Consider the following 26032-nt stretch of genomic DNA (forward strand, 5'->3'; position numbering starts at 1 on the left):
TGAGGTACCCTCTGAAGATCCGTACTTTGGATCCAGTCCTCTTCACTTTAAGCCGGAAAAATTCACCACAGAGGAAACATTGTGTGCTATTAAGGCAGTTAAGGCAGGTAAGGCACCGGGTCCGGATAAATTACCGGGCGATCTATTTATCCACAATATAGAAGTTTGGTGCCCTTACATAAACTTTTTGTGCAATTCTATTTTGCTAGGCACTCCGATCCCCGAATCATGGAAGGGGGCGGAAATAGTAACCATATACAAAAAGGGAGATCGCTATAACCCCGGCAATTACAGACCTATAAGTCTCATAGATATTTTACAAAAAATCTTTGCCAGACATATTTTAAATCGCCTTTTAGATTGAGGATACCAAAATCCTCTCAAAATACCAAGCAGGTTTTAGAATTAGGACAAGTACTGTAGATCAGGTACATAGGTTCATGTGCATCTGCTGGAAGTATGTCCAGATTAAAAAATGCAGCATATATGTTGCATTCATGGATCTACGCTCAGCGTTCGATCTGGTCCCCCGCTCACTGTTATGGAACACTCTAGGGCAAATGGGTGTCCCTGATGAATTATTGTCTAACCTCGTAAAACTTCACACAGACAATTTTGCAAAAATAAGATGGGGAAGAAATGGCGAACTCACTCAAGCTATCCCAGTCAGACGGGGGGTGCGACAAGGGTGCGTGTTGGCCCCGACTCTTTTTTCTTTATTTGTAAATGATATCCCCCCTTTTTTGGCACAGTGTAACCACGACTCCCCAAAATTATGTAATGAGGCTGTTACAGCGCTGCTTTTTGCAGACGACACGATTTTAATATCTCAAACTCCAAAAGGCTTACAAAATTTGGTAAATCAATTTTACAGTTATTGTGAAAAGAAGGGGTTAGAAATTAATTCAAGTAAAACCAAATACATGGCCATTAACCCTCCAAAATCCTTTAAGAAAAATCTGGCCTTAAACAATACAAAACTTGAATACGTGGAATCATTTGATTACCTGGGTATTAGGTTTGATAGTAAAATGTCCTGGTCAAACCAGCTAGAAAAAAGTAGATTGATATTAAAACAGAACTCCTTCCCCATTCTGAAAATTCATGGAAGGAGTACTTCAAAAGCTATATCACCCGCAATTGAAGTGTTCAAAGCTAAAGGACAATCTGCGGCCCTATATGGAGCCGAGATTTGGGGGCCGTATGTTAAACAAACATTCCATACTGTGGAGAATATGTTCTGCAGGAGGTTGTTAAGGCTACCAACACGAACTCCTTTAGCACCTGTTTTTCTAGACATAAACTTTAAACGCACAGACTATCTATGCTGGTTGAGGCCACTGATTTACTGGGTAAGAATCTGGACAACCCCGGAACTCGCAGACTATAGGGCGGGTCTGCTGGAAATTATGGAACTGGATACTTACAATTCAATTCAGTGGCTGAGACATATATCTGCGTGGTTCACTAAACTGGGCCTTTCACACTTTTGGAAAAACCCAATATCCATGCAACCTAATTGTAAAGATCAGGTAAAATCCGCCTTTTGGTATTACATGAATTCTAACATACATAATCGTGTTACAGGTTCATTATCTATTGAGTTTTTGCAATTTAAGGACATTCCCATATTTGAACAATTTATGGACGAGGTAGAACCACCCCTGGCTAAAACCATGTATCTCCAATACAGGTACGGGGTCCTCCAAATAAATGCCAATACGTGCCGGTGGGGGAACCCTAACCCCAACAGTGATGATACACTTTGTAAACTATGCGACCTGAAGCAAAGGGAAGATGAGGCCCACATCCTCTTTTTTTGTCCACTGTATAATGTTCAACGTACAAAATGGATCAAACCCCTTTGTAAAAATTTGGGTATACGCTCATACAAAGAGGCAGAAAGATTACTCAGATCCTTGCCCACTAGACTGATAACTTTTGGAGTCAGCCGATTTCTCTTTAGTATCTGCTTGATAAGGAAAAAGTATGGTTTTAAAACATAGATACAAAGTTTTTAATTCTGGCTTTTAAATTATTTAAAATTTTTTAAATATGTGTTCTTAATCAGAGGTCTGTAAACTCCCTTGTATGTAAAATGTATATGCCCCTTTTATGAATTGTAAACAAATTAATGTGGATTGTAAATAACTAGGATTTTATATGAGGATTGCACAACAACTTGCACTTTATCCTTCTAATTGATGTAACTTTGTTCTATGTATAATGTATTTTACTTGTTGGCTTGATGGCAAATTGCCGAATAAAAGCTTTTGAATTGAATTGAAATTGATATAGGTTTTGTGGAATGGCCCATCTCCAAATGTTCTGTGCAAGCTGGGACAGCTGTAGAGTGTCCCACCCTGTTTTTGTATATAGTACATAGCAGTCATGTGGTCCGTCCGTATCAGGACAGTTTTGTTTTGCACTTTTACTTGGAATGTTTTGAGTGCTAAGAATATTGCTAGCAGCTCCAGGTGATTGATATGGAACGCTCTTTGTTGAATGGTCCATTGCCTTTGAGTTGTATGATGTAGGAGATGGGCTCCCCATCCTGTGAGAGATGCGTCTGCTTTAAGTAGTATTTGTGGAACAGGTTCGAGGAACGGCCGCCCTTTTGTCAAGTATTAGGTGTTCCACCACTGCAGAGTGATGTGTGCGGATGTCTAACACCAGGTCTGTTAGTTGACCTTGAGCCCGATTCCACGGTCTTGCTAGACATTCCTGTAACGGACACATTTGCAGTCTTGCATATGGTACAATGCAGATGCAAGACGCCATCATGCCTATTAGTCTCATGAACGCTATGGCTGGGAGAGAGTGTTGATGTTGGAACTTTGTGACTAAGGCTTGAATACTCTGTATTCTTGCTGGACTGGGATACGCTAAAGCTGTATACTTGTTTATTGTAGCCCCTAAATATTGATGTACATGAGAGGGCTGTATGTGTGACTTGGTGTAGTTGATCATGAACCCTAAGTCGTGCGATGTTTGAATTGTCTGATGTGTGTGTTGGACACACTGATTGAATGACTTGGCTTTTATGAGCCAATCGTCTAGATAGGGGAAGACATGCATCTGTTGTCTTCTGACATGTGCTGATACTACTGCTAGGCACTTTGTGAACACTCTTGGTGCAGTTGTTACCCCAAATGGAAGGACTGAATTGATAATGCTGTCCTTCCAGTACAAACATTAGATACTTCCTATGAGAAGGATGTATAGGAACGTGGAAGTAAGCGTCCTTTAGATCTAGTGTTGTAAGGAAGTCGCCCTGTTGCAGCGATGGGAGCACTTGTTGTAAAGTGATCATATGAAAATGATCGGAGTGTATATTGTGATTGAGGGGCCTGATGTCGAGAATTGGTCTTAGGTTTCCGTCCTTTTTGGGTATTAGAAAATGCAGCGAGTAAACCCCTGTCCCATGATGTTGTAAAGGAACGAATAGTTTCTTACCGGTCGGTGTAGTTTTGCAGCTTGAAGATCTTTCTGGATTCACTATGCTGTGCATTATTCCGCGGTCTAGTGGTTGGGTCCAGAATCGTAGTCTTTTCTTTGTTGGTTTTTTTTTTTTATTAGCCCAGGTGGGCGTCGACATCCCACCTTTTGGTGTCCTTCCTGTGACATCGGCACGCTTCCTGCGGAAGCTCCCACCCTTGGGTGCCATATTCGGATTCTTTTTTCTCGTTTTGTGTCCGAATCTATGGCAATTTTCAAGTAAGTGATTCGCCGCTTTAACCTCCAAAGTGTCTGTTTCAGTCTAGTTTTTGTTTTTACCACCTTTCTCTCCAGCCTCATCTTTTTGGCAGAGGCGGGTGGGTGCGCTAGTGAATCCAGAAAGATCTTCAAGCTGCAAAACTACACAGACAGGTAAGAAACTATTCGTTTTGCAGCGTGAATCGTTCTGGATTCACTATGCTGTGCATAGACTTTGTAGCGGTTTGTTATATTTGTGGCTCCTGGGTGGAAGATGAGCGTTGGTTGTTGAATATGTGTTAAAGCACTTTCTGTCCCACTTGTGCTTCCTTGTTCATTTGTATGTCCACACAGTAGTGCTTCGTGAACGTGGGTACTGAAGCCCATGTTGCCGCCAGGCATATGTCCTGAATGGTTGTGTTAGCCAGGAATGCTATTGTAGCTCCTTTCTTCCTGGTAGAGTGGGCTCATGTCCCTTATGTCAGTTCCTGTCCTGCTTGCTTGTGGCACAACTGTATTGTTTGTGCGATCCATCGTGCAATGGTTCCTTTAGTTACTGGTTTCCCCATGAAACAAAGTTTGCGAAGGACACAAAGAACTGCTTTGTTTTCCTGTGTCCCTTAGTTCTCTCTATGTAGTGCATGACTGCCCTTCTGGCGTTCACAGTGTGCAGTGCTCTTTCTGCGCTTGTGGCTGGTTTCTGGAAGAAACTTGGTATTTGTATTGTCTGATTGATGTGGAACCTTGACACCACTTTTGGCATAAAGTGTGGGTCCGTTCATATCACCACCCTATCATTATGTATCTGGATGTAGGGTTCTTGCAGAGTTAGCGCCTGTAGTTCTCTCACCCTGCGCAGCGAGGTGATTGCCACTAAGAATGCAGTTTTCATCGTTCGCATTTGTAGGGAGGCCTTATGAATTGGTTCAAAAGGCTCCTTCATGAGTTCAGTCAGGACCAAATTAAGGTTCCATGCCGGTGGTGGCACCCTCTTTGGTGGTGCGATCTTTTTCGCTCCTTCCAGTAATCTCTTTACTATCCGTGAAGAAGCTCTTGCCTGTTTCTCCTCTTGTGTAAGCGACTATCGCTGCCAGGTGTACCCTTAGTGAGGATGAGCTCAGGTTTTCCTTGAGCAGGTGCATGAGGTACTTGAGCACTTTTGAGTCCTTCTGCATCCGCTTGTGCAGCTTTTTTTTCTGCACCATAGTGTGAACCTCTTCCACTTTGACACATAGCACTTCCGTGTGCTGTGTCTTCTTGCTTCCCGTAGAACCCTAAGGGGGCTCTCTGGTAATTTCAGATGAGCAAACTCTATGTCCTCAGGAGCCATGCTACTAGGCTGAGGCTCTCTGGCTCTGGGTGCAGCACCTCTCCATCTTGCATAGAGAGTAGGTCTTTCCTTCTCCTGAATCTGTGGGGTGCACTCAGTGCCATCTCCATTATCTGAGAGTACAAGGTCTGCCTGGCCCACTGCGGTGCGACCAGTATCAGAGTAAAATTGCTGGTTCTGCACTTGTTGAGTACTTTCTGTATCAGAGGGATCAGCGGAAAAGCGTAAGCAAATGTCTTCGACCAGCTTATCCACAGGGCATTCCCCAGGGACCCTGTCTCTGGTTACGAAGTTTTGACATTTTACATTCTGGCGTGTTGCAAACAGGTCTATTGACGGTGTTCCCCACTTGCCGAACAGCTTCTGTTTCCTGTGCATCGAGCTCCCACTCGTGGGATGCAGATGCCGGTCTGATGAGCCAGTCTGCTTCTACATTGTCCTTCCTGGTAGATGTATGGCTAGCAGGTCTATCTTGAATGGAATGGCCCATCTCCACATTTCTTGCGCTAAGTTTGAAAGCAGGACTGATTGTGTCCCTCCCTGCTTGTTTATGTAGAACATCGCTGTTGTGTTGTCTGTCTGGATAAACACCTTCTGGATATACAACTTTGTCTGGAAAGCCTTTATCGCGAGGAAGACTGTCTTTAATTCTAGGTAGTTTATGTCTTTTACCGCATCTGCTGGTGTCCACAGACCCCTCAATGAGTTTTTCCGCGTGAGCGCCCCATCCCTTCTGGGATGAGTCTGTGGTGATGGTCACCGTTGGCGGTGTCAGAGGCTTCCCCCTTCTCATGTTCCACCATGCTATCTCTTCTTGCACTGAGTGCGTTACAACCACTAGATCTTCCCAACGACCTGTAGCTTGTGACCATTGTTCCTGTAGCCATTCTTGGAAAGGCCTCATATGCAGCCGTACATTTGTCACTAGATGTATGCAGGACGCCATCATCCCCATGACTTTGCTCGCCGTCTTCACTGTCAGAGCTCGCCCCTTCTGGTAGAGTCGGGTCTCCTTGAGCAGTGCTAGCGTTCTCTTCTCGCTGGGGAACACCTTGTTCTGCAAGGTGTTTATCTGTGCTCCCAGGAAGTTTTACTTGTCCCGGTTTCATTGAGGATTTCCCCCAGTGGATGGAGAATCCTAGGCCCAGTGTGTCACTCTTTGTGCGTGCAGCTTGCACGTCTCGTATGAACTTGCTTTTACTAGCCAGTCGTCTAGGTAAGGGTATACGTGTATCCCCTCCCTTCTTAGGTGTGCTGCGGCAAGACCCTTGGCGCCGATTTTAGTCCGAACGCCAGGGTTGTGAACTGGTCGTGGTCTTTGTTGATGATAAATCCGAGTAGATTGGGATGTGCAGGTAGGCATCCTTGAGGTCTATGGGGACCATGAAGCCTCCGCCTTGTAATTGAGGCAGTACCTCTTGTAGGGACGTCGTCTTGAATTTTTGAGTTCTTCTGTACTGGTTTAAGAATCTCAGGTCCAGGATGGGTCTCAGTCTCGTCTACCTTTGCTACCAGGAAGTAGGTGGAGTACACTCCCCTGTTCCTTTCTTTGTAAGGTACTGGTTTGATAACCTGTTTTTGCAGGAGTTCTTTTGCTTCCTCTTGAAGTAGTTCTAGCTCTTTCCTTGCTAGCGTCCTTTTTAGTTTTTTGTTTGTTTCTTTGTTTGGTGGTCTCCTTTCCAACTATGCAGTACCCGAACTGTATGATGTTGAGTACCCACTTGTCTGGTTATTTTCTTCCACTCCTGGAAGAAAAGGTTTATTCTTCCTTCCACCGGTGTTACATGTTCGCAGATGTTTAGCTCGTGTACCCCCTTGTTGTATCCATGCTCCACCCTGGGAGTTTTTGCGTGGGTGGGCACCTGTCGCGTGACAGTCACTTAGAGGCGGGTTGTTGACCCCCTCTTATTTTGTTCATGTCCATTTCCTCTCCCGCGAAAGGACTGGCCTCTTTGATGGTACTGCCAGGGTTGTTTTTGTTGCCCTTACTGTGTCTGGGTGTTGGACACTGCTGGAATGCCTGGTGCGATGTTCCTGGCTGGTTTCTTTCCCTCCAGTTAGGTCTTCGTGACGGGGTGCCCCTCTTTGTCCCTCTGAATTGCAAGGCCCCCATGGATCTTGCAGTCTCGTTATCTTTCTTCAGTTGGGTGAGCTGCTCATCCACTGGAGCACCGAAGAGTGTCTCTCCGTTGAACGGGGTGTTCAGGATGCTGTGTTGCACTTCCGGCTTCAAGCCTGAAATCCTGAGCCAGGTTTGCTTTCTTTCCGTGATGCCCATAATCATGAGTCTGCTGGACGTGTCCGCCCTGTCCAAGGCAGTTTTGAGGCAAGAATTTGCCACATTTTTCCCCTCTTCCACCAGATGCGCAGCCCTTTGCTGGTGTTCTTCAGGGAGGTGTTTGAGTAACTGGCCCAGTTCCTCTCAGATCTGGTATCTGGAGCAGTGCGTTAGACTTTGCCATGCGCCAGTGCATTGCGGCATTCCGTTCGATCTTTTTCCCAGTCAGGGCCATCCTTCTGCTTTCCTTGTCTGGGGGTGGCCCTGAAGTTGTTGGCACGTTAGCCCTCTTCCTTGCCGTAGCTGTAATGATTAAGTCCGCCGTGACTGATCCCTGAATGTAGGGCGGGTCCTTGAGACCTCCGGGTAAGTAGAGCGCTCTAAAAATGTCTTTGATTGATAGGAATGTTTGTACTTCTTCTCCGTCCTGGGTGTGATGGCTTTGCAAGTTGCAGGCTACGTGAAAGCTGCTCTCCCCTGTGCCTTGACCCTGTCGAGCATCGGCAGGTACTGGCTCCTAGTTGTGTTGGGAGCAGTGTTTCTAGGAGGAAATCTGCCTTTCCTCATCGAGTTATACCCCAAAGGCTGTTGCTGCGTTTCTGATGACTGTTTTAAACCCCAATGTCATCAGGCGGCGAGGGTCTTTAAGGATACGTGTCCATGTTATCCTACAGACTCTCGGTGTCGATGTCTTGCCACTCTATGTCTTGTGTCTCCGAGGATGCAGAGCCCAGGATTGTCCTCTGGTCTTCATCCCCCTCCTCCTCGTAGTTGGGAGGCTTCTTCTTCTGGATCTTCCAGCCCCTCCGGGCTTCCAGACTGTCCATCGACGTCGTAGTACTCTTCCTCGGGTATCTCGACAACCTCTTGTCATGGTTTCGTCGGGATTATAAAGTCCTTCATCCTGGCGTCGAATTCTTTTTTGCGCTGCAGGATGTTCTCTATTTCGGCCTCGAGCAATCTTTTTCTTTTCCATTTCGGTGGCGCGTTCGGCGTCGAATCGATCAGCCGCTCTCTTCAAGGGATTGGTCGGCGTCGAGGCGACTTTCGGCGCAGAGCCGGGCTTTGGCGCGGGCTGGCTTTTGGGTCTTTTAACGGCGCTAAAGTGCTCATCGGGTCCTTTTCTTTTGACGTCGAACGTTCCTTTTCAGGGACGCTTTTAGGCGACTTTTGCTCTTCTCCAGCTTTTGGCGCCAGGGAGTCCTTCTCCGAGGGTCCGTTGGGCCAGTATGTAGCCACGGACGCCAAAGCTTTCGTGCCTTCGAGGACTTGCCCTTGTTTTTTCGAGAGTCTGGGTCAGACTGTCGAGTGTCCTTCGGGGCTTTATGGGCCGTCGAGTCTCCTACCTTTTTAGGAGTCTTCTTATCGGTCTTCTGCGTGTACTTGTGGTGGCAGTTACGGCAGAATTTGAATGGTGTGTTGTCCATCTCCTGCGTTCAGGGGGCCCCCTGAGCGCGCATTCTCCGATGGATGTCGAAGTTCTGGAAGTTCTCCTGTTCCTTCGTCGTCCCCTTCAATGGTGTAGTCTCTCGTCGTCTTTTCCAATCTTTTTTCGTCCAAAAAAGGCTTTTGGTGTCTTCTTTCTCCAACAATGTCTGGAGCCCACTCGGGAACGATCCAGACCCAACCACGAAAAAAAAAAAAAAAAATGGAGGGCACCCAAGGGTGGCAGCTTCCGCAGGAAGCGTGCCGACGTCACAGGAAGGACACCAAAAGGTGGGACGTCGACACCCGCCTGGGATACGAAAAAAAAAAAAAAAAACAGACTAAGATTCCGGACCCAACCACTAGACCGCGGATTAATGCACAGCATAGTGAATCCAGAAAGATTCCCGCTTCAAAACTATTTCTATTGCGTCCTTTCGAAGAAGTGATAGGACTTCTTGTTTGAGCAGCGTAAGGTGTTCTCCAGACATTAGACGCTGCCTGGGTGGTATTTGTGGAGGGGTAGCTGTAAGTTCGAGGCAGTAGCCATGGTGGATAATTTGTCTTACCCACCTGTCTGTTGTGATGGAATTCCACACAGGTAGGAACTGTGTTAATCTGCCCTCCACAGGAGTGGAATGCTGTTGGGGGAGCAGAGGGAAGTCACTGTTCCTTGGTGGAAGAGGTTAGATTATTGTTGTTACCGTGACCTTTTCCCTTGTTGTTGCCCCTGTAGCCTCCTCTAAAATATCCTTTACTGGAGGATGTCTGTGTATTGGACTTGAAGGAAGATGTATTGTCTGCTCCAGTTGTTTGGAGCCTCCTCTATAGAAGAAGCGACAAAAGGAGCCTCTAGCTTGTGTGGATTTTTCATTTTCTCAAGTGCTGCGTCTACCTCTAGTCCAAACAATTGATGTTGGTTGAAAGGCTGATTAAGATGGTAGCTTGCACTTCCTGCTTAAATCCTGAAATGCGTAGCCACGCTTGACGTCTAAGTAGGACACTAGTGTTTACAGCTCTAGATGCAGTGTCTGCTACATCAAGTGCGCACTTGATCGAGGCATTTGAAATTAACTTGCCTTCTTGTATAAGGTCGTTTGCCTGCGCTTTATACCGGAACCCGGTTACCGAGGGCAGACGCAGGTACCAAGCGGGTGCTAGATGCTGAGGGCTTAAGTGCTTAGGAAGCGACGGAATAGCTACCAGCTAAGTGTATTGCCTCTGTTTTTATCCCTTTATAGTCTAATCCCTGTGTTCCCTTCCTCCCCTAGGGTGTGCCAATTGCATCATCACCCCCCTCTCGAGGTCTATGGTGTGATAATTTTACACCTGTCAAGTGAGAATTGTTTTATCACGAATAGTTTACCTGTCGGTGTAGTTTTGCAGCTTGAAGATCTTGCTGGATTCACTATGCTGTGCATATTCCGCGGTCTTGTGGTTGGGTCCGGATTCGTAGTCTTTTCTTTGTTTTTTTTTTTTTTGTAGCCCTTGTGGGCGTCGGCGTCACACCTCCTCGGGTGCATTTCCGGTGACGTCGGCATGCTTCCTGCGGAAGCTCCCACTCTTGGGCGCCATCTTCGGATTCTTTTTTCCGTGTTTCTTTCTTTTCTGAAGTAATGGCAATGTTCTATTCAGGTGATAATTTCTTTACCACTTGTCCTTATATTTTCTTACTTCTTCTCCTCCTATTTTTTTTGACCACCTCTTCTCTCTCCAGCCTCATCTTTCTGGCGGAGGTGGGTGGGTTCGCTAGTGAATCCAGAAAGATCTTCAAGCTGCAAAACTACACCGACAGGTAAGAAACTATTCGTTTTGCAGCGTGAATCTTTCTGGATTCACTATGCTGTGGATCGATTTCGTAGCGGTTTCTCATTTCCGTGGCGGCTGGGTGGAAGATGAGCTCTGGTTTCTGAATATATGTTGGAGCACCCTCTGTCCGACTCGTGCTTCCTTTTTCATCTGAACATCCACGCAATAGTGTTTCGTGAATGTGTGCACCGCAGCCCATGTTGCCGCCAGGCATATGTCTTGTATGGGCGTATTGGCCAGGAAGGCTATTGTAGCCCCCTTTTTTCTAGTGGAGTGGGCGCGTGCCCCCTCTGCCAGTTCTTCTCCTGCCCTTTTGTGGCAGAGTTGGATTGTTTGCGCGACCCATCGTGCAATAGTGGTCTTAGTCACTGCCTTGCCCATGTAACTGTTGGCGAACGACACACAGAACTGTTTCGTTTTCCTGTGCCCTTTTGTCCTTTCGATGTAATGCATGACCGCCCTTCTGGCGTCCAGGGTGTGCAGAGCTCGCTCTGCGCTAGTTGTTGGTTTTTGGAAAAAAAACTCGGTATCTGTATGGACTGGTTCATGTGGAACTTGGACACCACCTTTGGCATGAAGTGTGGGTCGGTCCTCATCACCACCCTGTCATTGTGTATTTGTAAGTAGGGCTCTTGTAGCGTTAGCGCTTGCAGCTCGCTCACTCTTCGTAAGGACGTTATTGCAACCAGGAAAGCAGTTTTCATAGTAAGCATCTTCAAGGAGGCCTTGTGAAGTGGCTCGAAGGGCTCCTTCATGAGTTCCGTCAAGACCACGTTTAAGTTCCATGCCGGTGGTGGTACCCGCTTGGGTGGTGCAATCCTTTTTGCTCCTTCCAGGAACCTCTTTACAACTTGTGATGTGAAGAAGCTTCTGCCCATCTCACCCCTTGTGTATGCCACTACAGCCGCCAGGTGAACTCTCAAGGAGGACGAGCTGAGGTTTTTCTCCAGTAAGTGTGTCAGGTACTTCAGTACTGTGGAGTCCTTTTTCATTTTATTGTGGAGTCTTTCCCTCCTGCACCACATTGTGAATCTATTCCACTTTGCGACATAGCACTTCCTTGTGCTGGGCCTTCGTGCCTCCCGAAGGACCCTGAGGGTGCTCTCGGGCAGTCTCAAATGTGCGAACTCTGTCTTCAGGAGCCATGCTACTAGGCTCATGCTCTCTGGTTCTGGGTGCAGCACCTCTCCGTTCTGCATGGAGAGCAGGTCCTTTCTTTTGGCGAATCTGTGGGGTGCACACTGCGCCATCTCCATGATCTGCGAGTACCATGTCTGCCTCGCCCACTGCGGGGCGACCAGTATCAGGGTCATGGTGCTCGCTCTGCACTTGCTCAGTACTCTGTGTATCAGTGGTATTGGGGGAAAAGCGTACGCAAATTTCCCGGACCAATCTATCCATAGGGCATTCCCAAGGGACCCTTCTTCGTGTTGTCTGGATGAGAAGTTTCTGCATTTCGCATTCTGGCGTGTTGCAAACAGGTCCACTGATGGTGTTCCCCACCTGTTGAACAGCCTCCTTGTCTCCTGAGCATTGAGCTCCCATTCGTGGGATGCCGAGGTCTGTCTGCTCAGCCAGTCTGCCTGAATGTTCTCCTTCCCTGGTAGGTGTATGGCTAGCAGGTCTATCTGGAGAGGGATGGCCCACCTCCATATCTCCTGCGCCAGCGTCGAAAGCGTTGTTGACTGTGTTCCACCCTGTTTGTTGATGTAGAACATCGCCGTGGTGTTGTCAGTCTGTAGCAACACCCTTTGCCTTTACAGTCTTGTCTGGAAGGCTTTCAGTGCAAGGAAGATTGTCTTCAATTCGAGGCAATTGATGTGCCTTGTCGCATCTGCTGGTGTCCAAAGACCCCTCACATTGAGCTCCTCCAAGTGAGCGCCCCATCCCTTCAGGGATGCGTCAGTGGTGATGGTCACTGTCGGAGTTGGGAGTGTTAGAGGTTGTCCCCTTGTTAAGTTCTCCAAGGTCCACCATGCCATCTCCTTCTGCACTGCGTGCGTCACCATCACAAGATCCTCCCAACTGCCTGAAGCCTGTGACCATTGTTCCTGGAGCCATTCTTGCATGGGTCTCATGTGGAGCCGCACATTCGGCACTAGGTGGATGCACGATGCCATCATTCCCATGATCTTGCTCGAAGTCCTCACTGTCCGAGCTTGTCCCTTCCGGTAGAGGCGAGTTTCCTTGACCAGTGCCCTCGCTCTCTTCTCGCTGGGAAACACTTTGCCCTGTAAGGTGTTGATCTCTGCCCCCAGGAAGATCTTCACTTGCTCCGGCTCCATTGATGATTTCTTCCAATGGACGGAGAACCCCAGGTTTATGAGCGTGCTCGTCACTGCATGTGCATGCTGCATGCACTTCTGGTACGAGTTTGCTTTCACCAGCCAGTCGTCCAGGTAAGGGTATACGTGTATCCCCTGCCTTCGTTGGTGCGCTGCGACTGCCGCGAGGCACTTCGTGAATACCCTTGGTGCTGATTTCAGGCCGAAGGCCAGCGTTGTGAACTGGTAGTGGCCTTCTCCGATTGCGAACCTGAGCATATGCTTGTGCTTCTCGTTCATCGGTATGTGCAGGTAGGCATCCTTGAGGTCTATCGTGACCATGAAGTCTCCGACCTGCAATTGCGGCAGCACCTCCTGTAGGGAGGTCATTTTTAACTTTTGTGTCCTTATGAACTTGTTGAGGAACCTTAGGTCTAGGATGGGTCTCATCTTGTCGTCGACCTTTGGTACTAGGAAGTACGTTGAGTATATTCCCTTGTTCCTTTCCCTGAAGGGAATTCTTTCTATGGCCTGTTTTTGTAGAAGTTCTTGCACTTCTTCCTGAAGCCTCGCCAGCTGTTCTCTTGCTGGTGGCTTTCCCCTTGGCTTTCTGATTGTTGGCTTTCTTTCCAACTCCAAGCAGTATCCGAATTGGATGATGTTTAGGATCCATTTGTCTGATGTTATTTCTCTCCATTCTTGGAGATAGAACTTTAATCTTCCTCCCATTGGTGTCATGTGGTCGTAGGTCTCTAGATTGTCCTGACCCCTTTGTACGTGGTTCCCCCCGGACCTTTTCTGTGGTCGGGCACCCGGAGGTGTCTGAAGTCACTTTGAGGTGGGCTGCTGCCCCCCTCTTCTATTCTGGCCACGGCCATTTCTCCCTCGAAAGGACTGACCTCTTGGCTGGTACTGCCAGGACTGCTTCTGGTGACCTTGCTGAGGCTGAGAGTCTGCCTGGTGCGTCTGCTGGAAGGCCTGGTGCGATGTACCTGGCTGGTTTCCACCCCTCCCGCCGGGCCTCCGTGCCGGGGAGCCTCTTCTGCTGCCTCTGAACTGCAATGCCCCCATGGATCTTGCAGTCTCGTTATCTTTTTTGAGTTGGCATAGTTTGTCGTCAACCGTTGCTCCGAAAAGCGTTTCGCCGTTGAACGGTGTGTTCAGGATACTGTGTTGTACCTCGGGTTTGAACCCTGAGATCCTGAGCCAGGCGTGTCTCCTTTCCGTGACACCCATCATCATGAGCCTGCTGGCAGTGTCTGCTCCGTCCAGGGCCGTCTTAAGGCAAGAATTTGCCGCGTTCTTCCCTTCTTCGATCAATTTTTCGGCCTTCTGCCTGGCATCCTGGGGTAGGTCCTTCACCAACTGCCCCAGCTCCTCCATGATCTGGTACATGTGCCTGTTTAACAGGGCGTTGGAATTAGCCATGCGCCAGTGGGTCGCGGCATTTCGCTCGATCCTTCTCCCCACCAGATCCATCCTCTTGCTCTCCTTATCCGGTGGTGGGCAAGAGGTAGTGGATACGCTCGCCCTCTTCCTAGCTGTGGCCGTGATAATGGAGTCAGCGGAGACATGTAGGCCGGGTCCTTCGAGGAGTTTGTATTTTTTCTCTGTTCTGGGAGTTACCGCCTTGCATGCTGCGGGCTCTTTGAACGCTTCCTTTCCCTGCGCCAAGACGCTGTCGAGCATTGGGAGGAACTGGCTTCTTGTTTGTGTTGGGAGCAATGTCTCAAGCAGGAAGTCTGCTTTCTGCTTTTCTTCGTCGAGCTTTAACTTGAATGCAGTTGCGGAAGATTGTATCGCCGAGTTGTATGCCCCGATGTCGTCCTGCGGCGAGGGTCTCGAGGGGTATGAGTCGACCGCCTATTCCGGGCTCTCGGTGTCGACGTCTAGGTAATCCTCCTTGCGTGGGTCAGAGGTGACCGACTCGGCGTCCAACCTACTGCCCTCTTCGTCCTCATAGCTGTAATCCTCGTAGGGATTTTCTTCAGCTTCCCAGTCGTCGACCATCTCGTCGCTAGGCACATGGTCGTCGACATGTTCCTCTTCCTCCTCGACCAGATCTAGCACGGCGTGCTTGCTCTTGTGTGGAATCGTGAAGGCACTCATCTTGGCGGCGACCTCCTTTCTCCGCTGCAAGAGGCTCGCCGTCTCGGCTTCCAGCCGACGTCTTTTCCTTTCCACCTCGGCCGCGTTTTCGGCTTCGGAACGTTCGGCCCCTCTCTTAGTCGCCTGGTTCGGCGGCGAGATTGTCGACGGCTTGGACGTCGAACTGGCTTTCGGGTCCTTGGACGGTGCCGAGGCTTTAGGGTCTTTCTCCCTCGACGTCGATCGGTCCCTTTCGGCGACGATCGACGCTTTCTGTTGGTCAACAGCTTTCGGCGCCAGGGACTCCTTCTCCGAGGATCCGCTGGGCCTGCTTGTGGTCGCGGACGGCAGATGTCGCTGCGTCGGCGCCTTCGGGCTCTTGGCCTCGTACTTTCGAGACTCAGAGTCTCTCGTGTTCTTGTGGGACGTCGAGTCTCCTACCTTATCAGGTGTCTTCTTGTAATCGGTCTCTACGACCGTGTAGCTGTCGTCTTCGGCGGCAGCGTTGTCCTCCTCCTCTGAGGACATCCCCAGCTCGTACAGCGATGGCGTCGGGGATTTTCCTTCAAGGGCGGCATGTGCTACCCCCTATCTCTTCCTCACACGGAGGGTCTTCTGGGCGAAGAAGGCGCAGGCGTTGCAGTCCTCGCTTCTGTGTTCTACCGGTAGGCAGAGGTTGCAAACCGGGTGCTGGCCTTTCTGCGCGTACTTGTGTCTGCAGTTCGGGCAGAACTTGAACGGCGTGTTGTCCATCCTCGTGCGTTCAGGCCTCCCTGACCGCGTGGACGTCGACGATCGTCGAAGTTCGAGGTTTTCACCTTCTTTCCTCTTCGTCAATGTTCTGTGATGTCTTCTTTAGTCTTCTTCTTCCAATATCTCCTCCAACTTCCACTCTTTTCAGTACTTTCTCCAAAAATGTCTGGAGCCCAACAGGAACGATCCAGACCCGACCGCGGAAAAAAGAATCTGAAGATGGCGCTCAAGAGTGGGAGCTTCCGCAGGAAGCATGCCGACGTCACCGGAAATGCACCCGAGGAGGTGTGACGCTGACGCCGACGCCCACAAGGGCTACAAAAAAAAAAAAAAAATTAAAAAAAAGAAAAGACTACGAATCCGGACCCAACCACAAGACCGCGGAATATGCACAGCATAGTGAATCCAGAAAGATTCACGCTGCAAAACTATCATTTATTTATTTTCCTGAACTAAACAGGGCTTACTGGCCTTTGGCCGTTGGATCCTTCTCCCGTTCCTACTCACTATGTTAAGCGCTTTTTCGGATTTGTAGCGCTATCATGTCATGACCACCAATAGTTCACTGGCTACAGGCGCCCGCAGACACACACACACGCCTCGACTGGCGCTCTCTTGTGCCTATCGATAAGAGCATAGTCCGACGATTAAGACTTTTTTGGTCTGCTGAATTCTATCACAGACTTGCACACACCCACAGATGGGGCCCCGAATTTATCGTTAGTACCCCACGTGGGAATGAGTGGTCTGTATCACCAGAGTACAGAGTCACTGTTGACAATTGACACGCCTCTGATCTAAGATACTTAATTGTCTGTATGGCTTTTCTTGTGCGTTTGTCTCTTTTTCCTTTCGCAGGGGGTGGTTGGGGTACACAGACCGTCCCAGTCCCGGGCGCAATCGAGCGACGCCAGCCTGAGACAGATCGAAGAGGCGAGACGGGCCCTGGCGCGTATCCGGACACCGCCCTGCCGCTGCACTGCGAGCCGACCGGAAGTGCCCTGTGGTCGGGGTGCTACACCGGAAGGTCCCGCTGGTGGGCTGCGGACCGTGTTGAAGATCAACTCGAGTGAGAGCGGAGGTGGGCCTGTTCTCGGACAATCGCTTGCCCAGCGGTGCCATTGCATCAAAGTGTGAGGAATCCGTACTGGTAAAGGAAGAGACCAGGGCATAATTTGCTGACCGCTGGGAGTCTGAAACTGCACCCGGATGGGCCTACAGTGATCGGTGGGACTGAGTAATAGTAACACCTGGACAATCAATACTGGCGGGCAATCAGGGGAGTGGAGACCGATCTGGGGAGGCTCACAAAGGCGGCAGGTCTTTGAAGTTTCTCCTTTGTAAAACCTGCCCATCCTGGGAGAGGAAGCTTGGTACCTCGTCCCAGGATGTGCATTGTTTCAGGCCCCCAGGAGCAGCAAGCTCTCGACCCAGGGGTCCAGAAACAGGTCTGTTGGTTGCAGCCTAAGCAGCCACTCAGTGAGGTCACTAGGAGTTGGTCGAGATTCAGGCGGCATCTCCAAGTTGCCCTCTGTGGTGCATTTTACATTAAACCCCACACTGGCATCAGTGTGGGTTTAATCTGCTGAGAAGTTTGATATCAAACTTCCCAGTCTTTAGTGTAGCCATTATGGAGTTTGTGATGACAAACTCCCAGCACCATATACTCTTAATGGCAGCACTGCACTTACAGTGCCCAGGAATGGACTTGGGCACTGTAGGGGTACAGGGTTCATGCACCTGTACCCTCATCACTGGCATAGAGCACCCAGCTAGAGGGGTGGCTGAGGTGTGACTGATGTATGCCAGGGCAGTGGATTGTGGGCATGGCACACAGGGATGTCTGCTATGTCGAATCTTCTTCACTTTGTTCTGTACTAAGACACACAGCCTGCAATGGCAGTGTGTGGGTGTAAAGGTACAGGGCCCCTAAGGATGGCACAATAAGCGTTGCAGCCCTTAGAGGTCTTCCCTGGTCACAGTGCCCTGGGTACCTGTGGTACCATTTACCAGGGGCTGGCCTGTGGCCAGAGATGCCAATTGGATTAGTTTTAGGGAAAGAACACAGGCCCTGGGAACCTGATTGGCAGGGACCCAGGGCACACCAAGAAAAATTGCATCCGTAGTCTGGCAAAAAATACTCTAACTGGAAGATCCTCCAAGGAATTCTAAAAATGTGGCTTAGAAAATATTAAGCATTACACAAAACAACTACTGAGTAGCAGAAACTATGAAATGGGAATTTTCAATAAAACTGACAGAGGAACTTACCAGTTTGCTTTTTGCATGATCAGGTGATTTGAAATGCTGCTGTACAGAACTGTATAGAGCTGGAACATAAACGTTGCAAGCACTGCAATGAACAGTTTCAACTTTCATCATGTAATCTTCATCAGTTATTCCTTTAAAAGGAAAACAACTATTAGAAAACAATACCAATACTATAGAATTGAGAGAGTCTAGACCAGACATTCAACATAGGTCAAGGACAGCTGCATTCTTAACTAAAAGTATGTTCACTCAATATAAATAAAACAGATTAAAGGGGTAACTTGTATAGATAGTCACTGGTTACCCTGAAAGCCAGTCATTACTTAGTCTTCCAGGATGCCCGCAAGACATCCCTGGCCTACGGATGGTGAGCCAAAGCAAATGAGTCACATAATGCAGCACTACAAGTACATTTGAGGCATAAGGCCAGTTTCTGCCCAACATGTTGGATACACATGAACAAGTGATACATAGGTTGGATACACATGAACAAGTGATACATAGGTTAATTCTGAATGGTTGGCTAGTACAATTTATTTGCTGCTCCTGTGACTTTGCATAACATTTCTGAACACACCATACCCCCAAAGCTCCAGTATGGAACAAAATCCACAGCATTTCTAGACTACTTTGCCTTTTGTCTCATTTTTACCTTGTGGCTCTAATAGAGGAGGGCAGAGCGGAGAAGAGCCGGCCACATATGGAATAAATCAACTTGTGCCAATGCATGTGAGGTTGTAATCACTCTGAAGGCCCAATGAGGAGCAGGAGTAGACTTTTATAATGGACAAGTTCATGTATGTATGAGGAAGGCTTAATGTAAATGCCATCTATGGGAAAATTGAGGACTTTTGGTGTAGTGTAATAGAGTTCAGATAAAAATGGTTTAGATGCTGAAAATAAAGAATGATCCTGATTTCCTGACAGAGGAGAATTTGATTAACTGTGACAAAAGCCTCAAACTAGCATTTTTGTTGAAATTACTCCTTAAACTGACTGCGTGGACTGTGACTTGTTTCACTTGAGCCACCAAGACCTCTCTGAAAGGGATATTTACAGTTTTTTTCCCTCTCCCAGACTCTAGGCCCAAAGGAATCGTACTCATGTGGCCTTTTGCTCCAATAACTAGTTTACGTATCAGATGGTTTGAGGACTCATAACCTTTTAAAATAACTTCATGTGAAAGTCAACAAAAATATTTTCTCCAACTTCGAATTTAGAAAGTATGTACCTTTCCTAGTTTCCAGAAGGCGATTGACAGCTCATTAAATCAAAAGTGCGCCATAAGCTGCAATTCTGCCACAATTTATTGAATGGTACAAACATTTCAAGATACCATGTGCAAGCCTTAGCCTCCTTGAAAAGCCACACCATCACTAGACAGCACCTCAATTAGCACAGGTATTTATGCATTTCTTTTTGAGAAATGTCAAGTATCATTCAGTTTTTTTTTTTAAAGAACTAAAAATCAATTTATGATATTGTCTGTAGGATCCCCAAACATGGAAAACACCATTGAGGGCTGTAAGACCTGCACAGAACCTATGTACACAAAATAGGATGAGGCTCCAAGGCCAACACCTGCCTGATATCTCCTGGCACAAAATAATCAAAGGGTCTATAAAAAATCATAACCATACAAACCACACTGGCATGGAACAACTGAAGGTTGTCCAGTGCTTTTTTCACCTAGCGCACGGAGGACAGAGTTCTTACACCAGAGCTCGCGCTGTTTTGGGACTGCCAGCTTTGTGGTACCCCATACTCATAACATCGAAATGTACCGGCGCATTCCCCATTCTCCTACAAAAGTCTGCTATACAGCTGCAGGATGGTGAAGCTTTGTCTGAAAGGCTTTTATAGCAAGGCAAACGGTCTTCAACTCCAGGAAGTTGATGTGCTTTATCGCATCTGCTGGTGTCCACAGACACTTCACTTTGAGTTTCTCCATGTGAGCTCCCCATCCCTTCTGGGATGCATCTGTGGTGATGGTCTCCGTTGGCGGCGTTAGAGGCTTTCCCCTTGTCAGGTTCTCCATGTTCCACCATGCCATTTCTTTCTGCACTGCGTGCGTTAAGACCACTAGATCCTCCCAACGCCCTGTTGCTTGTGACAATTGCCCTTGTAACCACTCCTTCAAGGGTATCATGTGTAGCTGCACATTTGGCACTAGGTGAATGCATGATGCCATCATGCCCATGATCTTGCTCGCTGTCCGAACTTGCCCCCTCTGGTAGAGCTTCGTCTCCTTCACCAGTGCAACTGACCTCTTCTCGCTTGGGAACACCTTGCTCTGTACGGTGTCGATCTGAGCTCCCAGGAAGATCTTTATTTGTTCTGGTTCCATTGAGGATTTCCCCCCATTGTATGAAGAATTCCAGGTCCATCAGTGTTCTTGTCACTCTCTGTGCATGCTCCTTGCATATCTAGTATGACCTTGCTTTTATCAGCCAGTCGTCCAGGTAAGGGTACAAGTCTGTGGTTCCCAAACTGTGCGCCGTGAAGGGATGCAAGGGGCAATTCGCGCAGAACTTGAAAGGAGTCTTGTACATCTCATGCGTTCAGGGGGCCCCCTGCGCTCGCATTCCTCGATGGAAAATCAAAGTTCTGGCACTTTCTACCCTCTTTCGTCGATCCGCGATGATTAAGTCTCCTGAAGCCTTCTCCAATGTTTTTCGTCCAAAAACTGTCTTTTCTTCCTTTTCTCCAAAAATGTCTGGAGCCCTCTCGGGAACGATCCAGACCCAACCACGGAAAAAAGAATCTGAAGATGGCGCCCAAGAGTGGGTGCTTCCACAGGAAGCATGCAGAAGTCACCGGAAATACACCAAAGGGTGGGACACAGATGTCCACCTGGGCTACAAAAAAAAAAAAGAAAAAAAAAAAAAAAATAAAATAAAAAAAGGAAAAAAAACTAAAGACTACGATTCCGGACCAAACCACAAGACCGCGGAACAATGCACAGCCTAGTGAATCCAGAAAGATTCACGCGGCAAAAAAAATGTTTTTAGCAAGCCTGGCACAGGTAAGTTGATACATACTTTGCAGTAAATTTCAACACGAAATGCAATGTAAGTGGTTACAGTTTGAATTACTGGTAATGCAATACTGTGAAATGCTGTAAAAAACGTTGCCTCGACTTCGCAATGAAAAGGACAGGTAAGGAAAATGCTACTTACCAGTATGCATCTCTTCTTGGCATGAAAAGCTGAAGATTCGTACACTTTCGTAATAGATCACCACCTGGTGTTGGGCTTGGATGATTGCAGGTTGTTGTCGTCTTGGAAGAAGTCTTTGTAGTCACGAGATAGGCGACACCTCCCTTGGACAATACTGCGCGTGGTCATTGACACCATCCTCAGATTGTTTTTCGCCATGATGGGAAATGGAGTTCGCAGAAGTAAAGATGTCCATGCGTGTGCATCTAAGTAAGAAGAGTACTGAATTTGAATACAAGTCCCGGGGAGGCGGGAGAGCGTGTACAAATCTGCAGCTCTACATGCCAAGGACAGATGCATACTGGCAAGTAGCATTTTCCGTTCGAGGCATATGAGCTGCAGATCGTACACTTTCGCAACGATTGTGCAGCAGTGTCTCCCCTAGCGGTGGTCGCTTGTATCTGTTGCAGCATACTGAAATAGTGTTTTAAGGAAAGCTTGGCCTACTGCAGCTTGCTGCTTGGCTTGCACATCAACACAATAGTGTTTAGTGAAGGTATGTATTGTAGACCAGGTTGATGCCTTGCATATGTCCTCTAGTGGTAGATTTCCTAAGAAAGCCTTAGAGGCTCCTAGTTTGCGAGTGGAGTGTGATATCGGAGGAACCGTAAGTGTACGTTTAGCTTTTTGATAGCATATTTGTATACACTTTACAATCCATCTGGCAATTCCTCCTTTAGCTCCTTTAGAGATGGGATTGCCTTTGTGTGGGGGAGAGAAAGATACAAACAGTTGTTTTGTCTTTCTGAAGGATTTAGTACTGTGTGTAGTAGAACAGAGCTCTTCTAACATCTAAGGTGTGTAAAGCCCTTTATGCAACAGAGTCCAGTTTTTGGAAAATCACTGGTAGCTCTACTGATTGGTTAAGATGAAAAGGAGTGATAACCTTTGGCATGAATTTTGGATTGGGCCTAAGAACCACTTTGTTAGGATCTATCTGAAAATGTGGTTCTTGTATTGTGAATGCTTGTATTTCACTAAATCTTCTGAGAGGTGATGGCAACAAGGAAAGCTGTTTTTTTCGTTAGGAACTGCAATTCACACTTGTGTAAAGGCTCGAAAGGGGGTCTCGTAAGTCTTGTAAGGACCACGTTTAGGTTCCATACTGGAGCAGCAGGTAACCTAGGTGGGATTATTAGTTTTAATCCTTCCATAAATGCTTTAAATTGCAGGTACTCTTAAGAGAGATAGATGTTGCCTATTCCGTAAATAGGCTGCAATTGCTGCCAGATGCAGGCGTATGGAAGAATAAGCCAAATTGGACCTTTGTAGGTGTAGAAGGAAGCAAATAATATTTTGGATGGAAAAATCCAGTGGATCAATGTGATTATTGTTACAATATATTGCAAATCTTTTCCACTTAGCGGCATAACATGCTCTGGTAGTGGTTCTTCTAGCTGCTTTATGTTCATAGAGTCTGGTGGTAGGTTTAAGTAACCAAACTAATATGCTACTTACCAGTATGCATCTGTTCTTGGCATGTAGGGCTGCGGACATTCATATCTGTGCATAGATCGCCACCTAGTGTTGGGTCCGGATGATTGCACATTGTTGTCCTGGAAGAGTCTTCGAAGTATCACGAGATAGGTGGCTCCTCCCCTGGACTACAGTGCGCATGGGCATCCACTCCATCCTCAGATTGTTTTTAGCCATTGTGACCAAGATTTTCAGATGTATTCTGGCTTCAAAAGGTAGCCAGTTCAGGGATTTAAAGTCAGGGGAAATATGCGAGTGTTTTTTTGAGCCAGTGATGAGTCTCGCTGCAGCGTTAAGGGAGGCTCTTAGGGGTGCCGTTGTAGTTAGGGGGAGCCCGCAGAGGGCGGTGCTACCGTATTCTATGTGCGGGATGACTATAGATTGTACTGCAGTTTGGAAGTCTTTGGCTGGAAGTTCTCAAGGTATTGATTTGGAAGCTCGCTCCTTTGGTTGCCTTGCTGATGTGCTGCTGCATGTTGAGATTGGCGTCAAGTGTTATGCCTAAAGATTTTGCGATGGTAGGTTGTACATTTAGAGCAGTTAGGCGCTTAAGCCATGTTTGAGCGGTAGAGAATTTTGCGGGAGGTGAGATCAGGAGGAACTCAGTCTTCAGCCAGGATTGGGTGTTTCTGATTGTGGTGTTCAGAAGCATGATGTCCTTGGGAGATTGTATTTTGAGATAAGGTTGGGTGTCGTCGGCATACATGTGAAAGTGAACATTGGATGCTTGTAGCAAAGTAGTGAGAGGTTCCATAACTAGGTTGAACAGTGTTGGGGAGAGGGAGGATCCTTGAGGGACGCCTAGCGATACAGGTACCGGAGAGGACATCAGGTTGTTGCTTTTGAATCTCTGAGACCGGTTGCGTAGAAAGGAGGTGAACCACTTGAGAACAGTCCCAGATATGCCCATTCTTGTGTTAAATAGTTTGAGTAGGTTCTCATGTTGAACTGTGTCGAATGCTGAGGAGAGATCAAGAAGGATGAGGAGGCAGGTATAGTTTTGGTCCAGGATTTGGAGGGCGTCGTCAGCTATGGGAGTCATAGCAGTTTTGGTACTGTGCCCTGCTCGGAAGCCTGATAGATAAGTTTGATCTCCTCAATCCTAATCAATGTGTTTAGTCAGTTGTAGCTGTAGAATACATAGCAGTCCCTCCATTAGCGGCGGCCGCCTGTGCCAGCTGCAGCAGTTTGAAAAAGTGTTTTTAGAACAGCCTGCCCTACAGCTGCCTGCTGTTTGGAGTGCACATCTACACAGTAGTGTTTAGTAAATGTGTGTGTGGTCGACCATGTGGCTGCTCTACATAGGTCTTCTAAAGGAATATTTCCAAGGAAAGCCATGGAGGACCCCAACTTTCGCGTGGAGTGGGCCCGTGGGGGAACCGTTAATGTGCGCTTGGCTTTTTGATAGCAAATTTGAATGCACTTAACGATCCACCTGGCTATACCTGCTTTGGAAATGGGGTTGCCCTTGTGTTGTGGGAAAAGGCAACAAACAGTTGTTTTGTCTCCCGAAAATCTTTGGTCCTATCCATGTAGTACAAAGCTCTCTTGACGTCTAGTGTGTGGAGCATTCTCTCCACCACTGACTCAGGATTTTGGAAGAACACAGGCAGTTCTATAGTCTGATTGATATGGAACTGTGAAACCACTTTAGGAAGAAACTTAGGGTTAGTGCGAAGTACCACCCTGTTGGAGTGAATCTGTATGAATGGCTCTTGGATAGCTAGTGCCTGGAGTTCACTAACGCGTCGCAGCAATGTGATCGCTATCAGGAAAGCCACTTTCCACGTCAAGAACTGAATCTCGCATGAGTGTAGAGGCTCAAAAGGTGGACCCATCAGTCTGGTGCGGACCACATTTAGGTTCCATTCAGGAGCTGGTGGGGTCCGGGGATGAATAACTCGTTTGAGTCCCTCCAGAAAGGCTTTAATGGCAGGCACTCTGAAAAGTGAGAGATGCTGCCTGTTTTATAGATAAGCTGCTATTGCGGGCAAATGTATACGAATGGAAGCATAGGCCAGATTGCATTTGTATAGATGTAACAGATAACAAATGATGTTGTGAGTAGAGGCGTCTAGCGGGTTGATGTTGTGGTCTGCACAATAAATGACAAACCGCTTCCATTTTGCCGCATAACATGCTCTGGTGGTGGGCTTTCTTGCCTCTTATGATATCCATACAGTCGGGAGGCAAGTTGAGGTAGCCAAATTCTAAAACCTCAGGAGCCAGATCGCCAGGTTGAGCTGTTGCGGATCTGGATGCTGAATATCGCCATGGCTCTGCGTCAAAAGTCTGGGTGTGAGGTGCAGCCTTTGATACGGTACCACGGATAGTTCTAGAAACGTGGTGTACCATGGTTGGCATGCCCACGTCGGAGCAACTAGGATGAGTGTCATAGAGTGTTGCTTCAGCTTGCGTGCCACCAGCGGTATTAGAGGTGCTGGGGGAAAAGTGTACGCAAATATGCCTGACCAGTTCATCCATATCGCATTGCCCTGCGGGTGTGGGTGTGGAAACCTGGCGGCAAAGCTTTGGCATTTGGAGTTTTCCTTTGTGGCTAACAGGTCTATCTCTGGATGACCCCACTGCTGGAAGTACGGGTGGAGTACTGATGGATGTATCTCCCACTCGTGCATTTGGTGGCTGTACCTGCTGAGCAGGTCCGCCATCTGATTGTACTTGCCCGGGAGGTGTTCCGCCATGAGGAAGCTGTTCCCCTGAATGGCCCACTTCCACATGCTCGGAGCCAGATGAGACAGCTGTGGAGAGTGTGTACCTCCCTGCTTCTGAATGTAGTACATGGCCGTCATGTTGTCAGTCCGGATCAACACGACCTTGTTGCACAGATGTACTTTGAATGCTTTCATCGCCATGAAGATAGCCATCAGTTCTAGAAGGTTGATGTGCATCTTCTTTTGCTGCGTTGTCCATAGTCCCTGCACTGTGTAGTGGAGTACATGAGCTCCCCATCCCTGGAGAGATGCGTCAGTTGTCAGAATAATCTGTGGCACAGGCTCCTGGAACGGTCGGCCCCTGCAAAGGTTTTGTGGATTCCACCAATGCAGAGAGTTGTATGCACGACCGGTCACTAACACTAGGTCTTTCAACTGTCCGTGAGCCTGATTCCACTGACGTGCTACGCACTCCTGAAGCGAGCGGATATGTAGTCTCGCGTGCGGGACTATGAAGATGCAGGAGGCCATCATGCCCATCAACTGCATGAACACTCGTGCCGGAAGCGAGTGTTGCGGTCTGAATTTTTGTATCAGTAATTGAATACTGTTGATCCTCTTGAATTTGGCTGTGCTTTGGCTGCCAGAGTATCTATGGTCGCGCCCATTTACTGCCGTACGTGGGCGGGCTGAAGGTGGGATAATTTAGTGAGAATCCCAGATCGTGAAGAAGGTGAATGGTGTGTGACATG

The 26032-nt window shown here is 47.9% G+C and overlaps 2 protein-coding genes across 3 annotated transcripts in view; both read right to left on the reverse strand.

Moving 5' to 3' along the window:
- LOC147747490 (DBIRD complex subunit ZNF326-like) overlaps positions 1–26032 on the reverse strand; it is a 190267-nt gene that overhangs the window by 59792 nt on the left and 104443 nt on the right. For both annotated transcript variants that reach the window (XM_086953956.1, XM_086953955.1), the window contains exon 8: positions 17915–18045. In XM_086953956.1, coding sequence (XP_086810082.1) covers positions 17915–18045 — 131 coding nt within the window. The remainder of the gene's footprint in view (positions 1–17914; positions 18046–26032) is intronic.
- On the reverse strand, positions 11543–14114 carry LOC147747491 (uncharacterized). The gene has a single exon (XM_086953958.1). It carries the CDS (start codon positions 13497–13499, stop codon positions 12441–12443), a length of 1059 nt encoding a protein of 352 aa, XP_086810084.1. The 5' UTR covers positions 13500–14114; the 3' UTR covers positions 11543–12440.

This window comes from Lissotriton vulgaris, chromosome 1_1, assembly GCF_964263255.1.
Source record: "Lissotriton vulgaris chromosome 1_1, aLisVul1.2, whole genome shotgun sequence".
Taxonomy (NCBI): Eukaryota; Metazoa; Chordata; class Amphibia; order Caudata; family Salamandridae; genus Lissotriton; species Lissotriton vulgaris.

Excerpts from the sequence above, each read along its gene's own strand:
- LOC147747491 (XM_086953958.1), bottom strand. The coding sequence starts at position 13,499 with ATGGAGAGAAATAACATCAGACAAATGGATCCTAAACATCATCCAATT.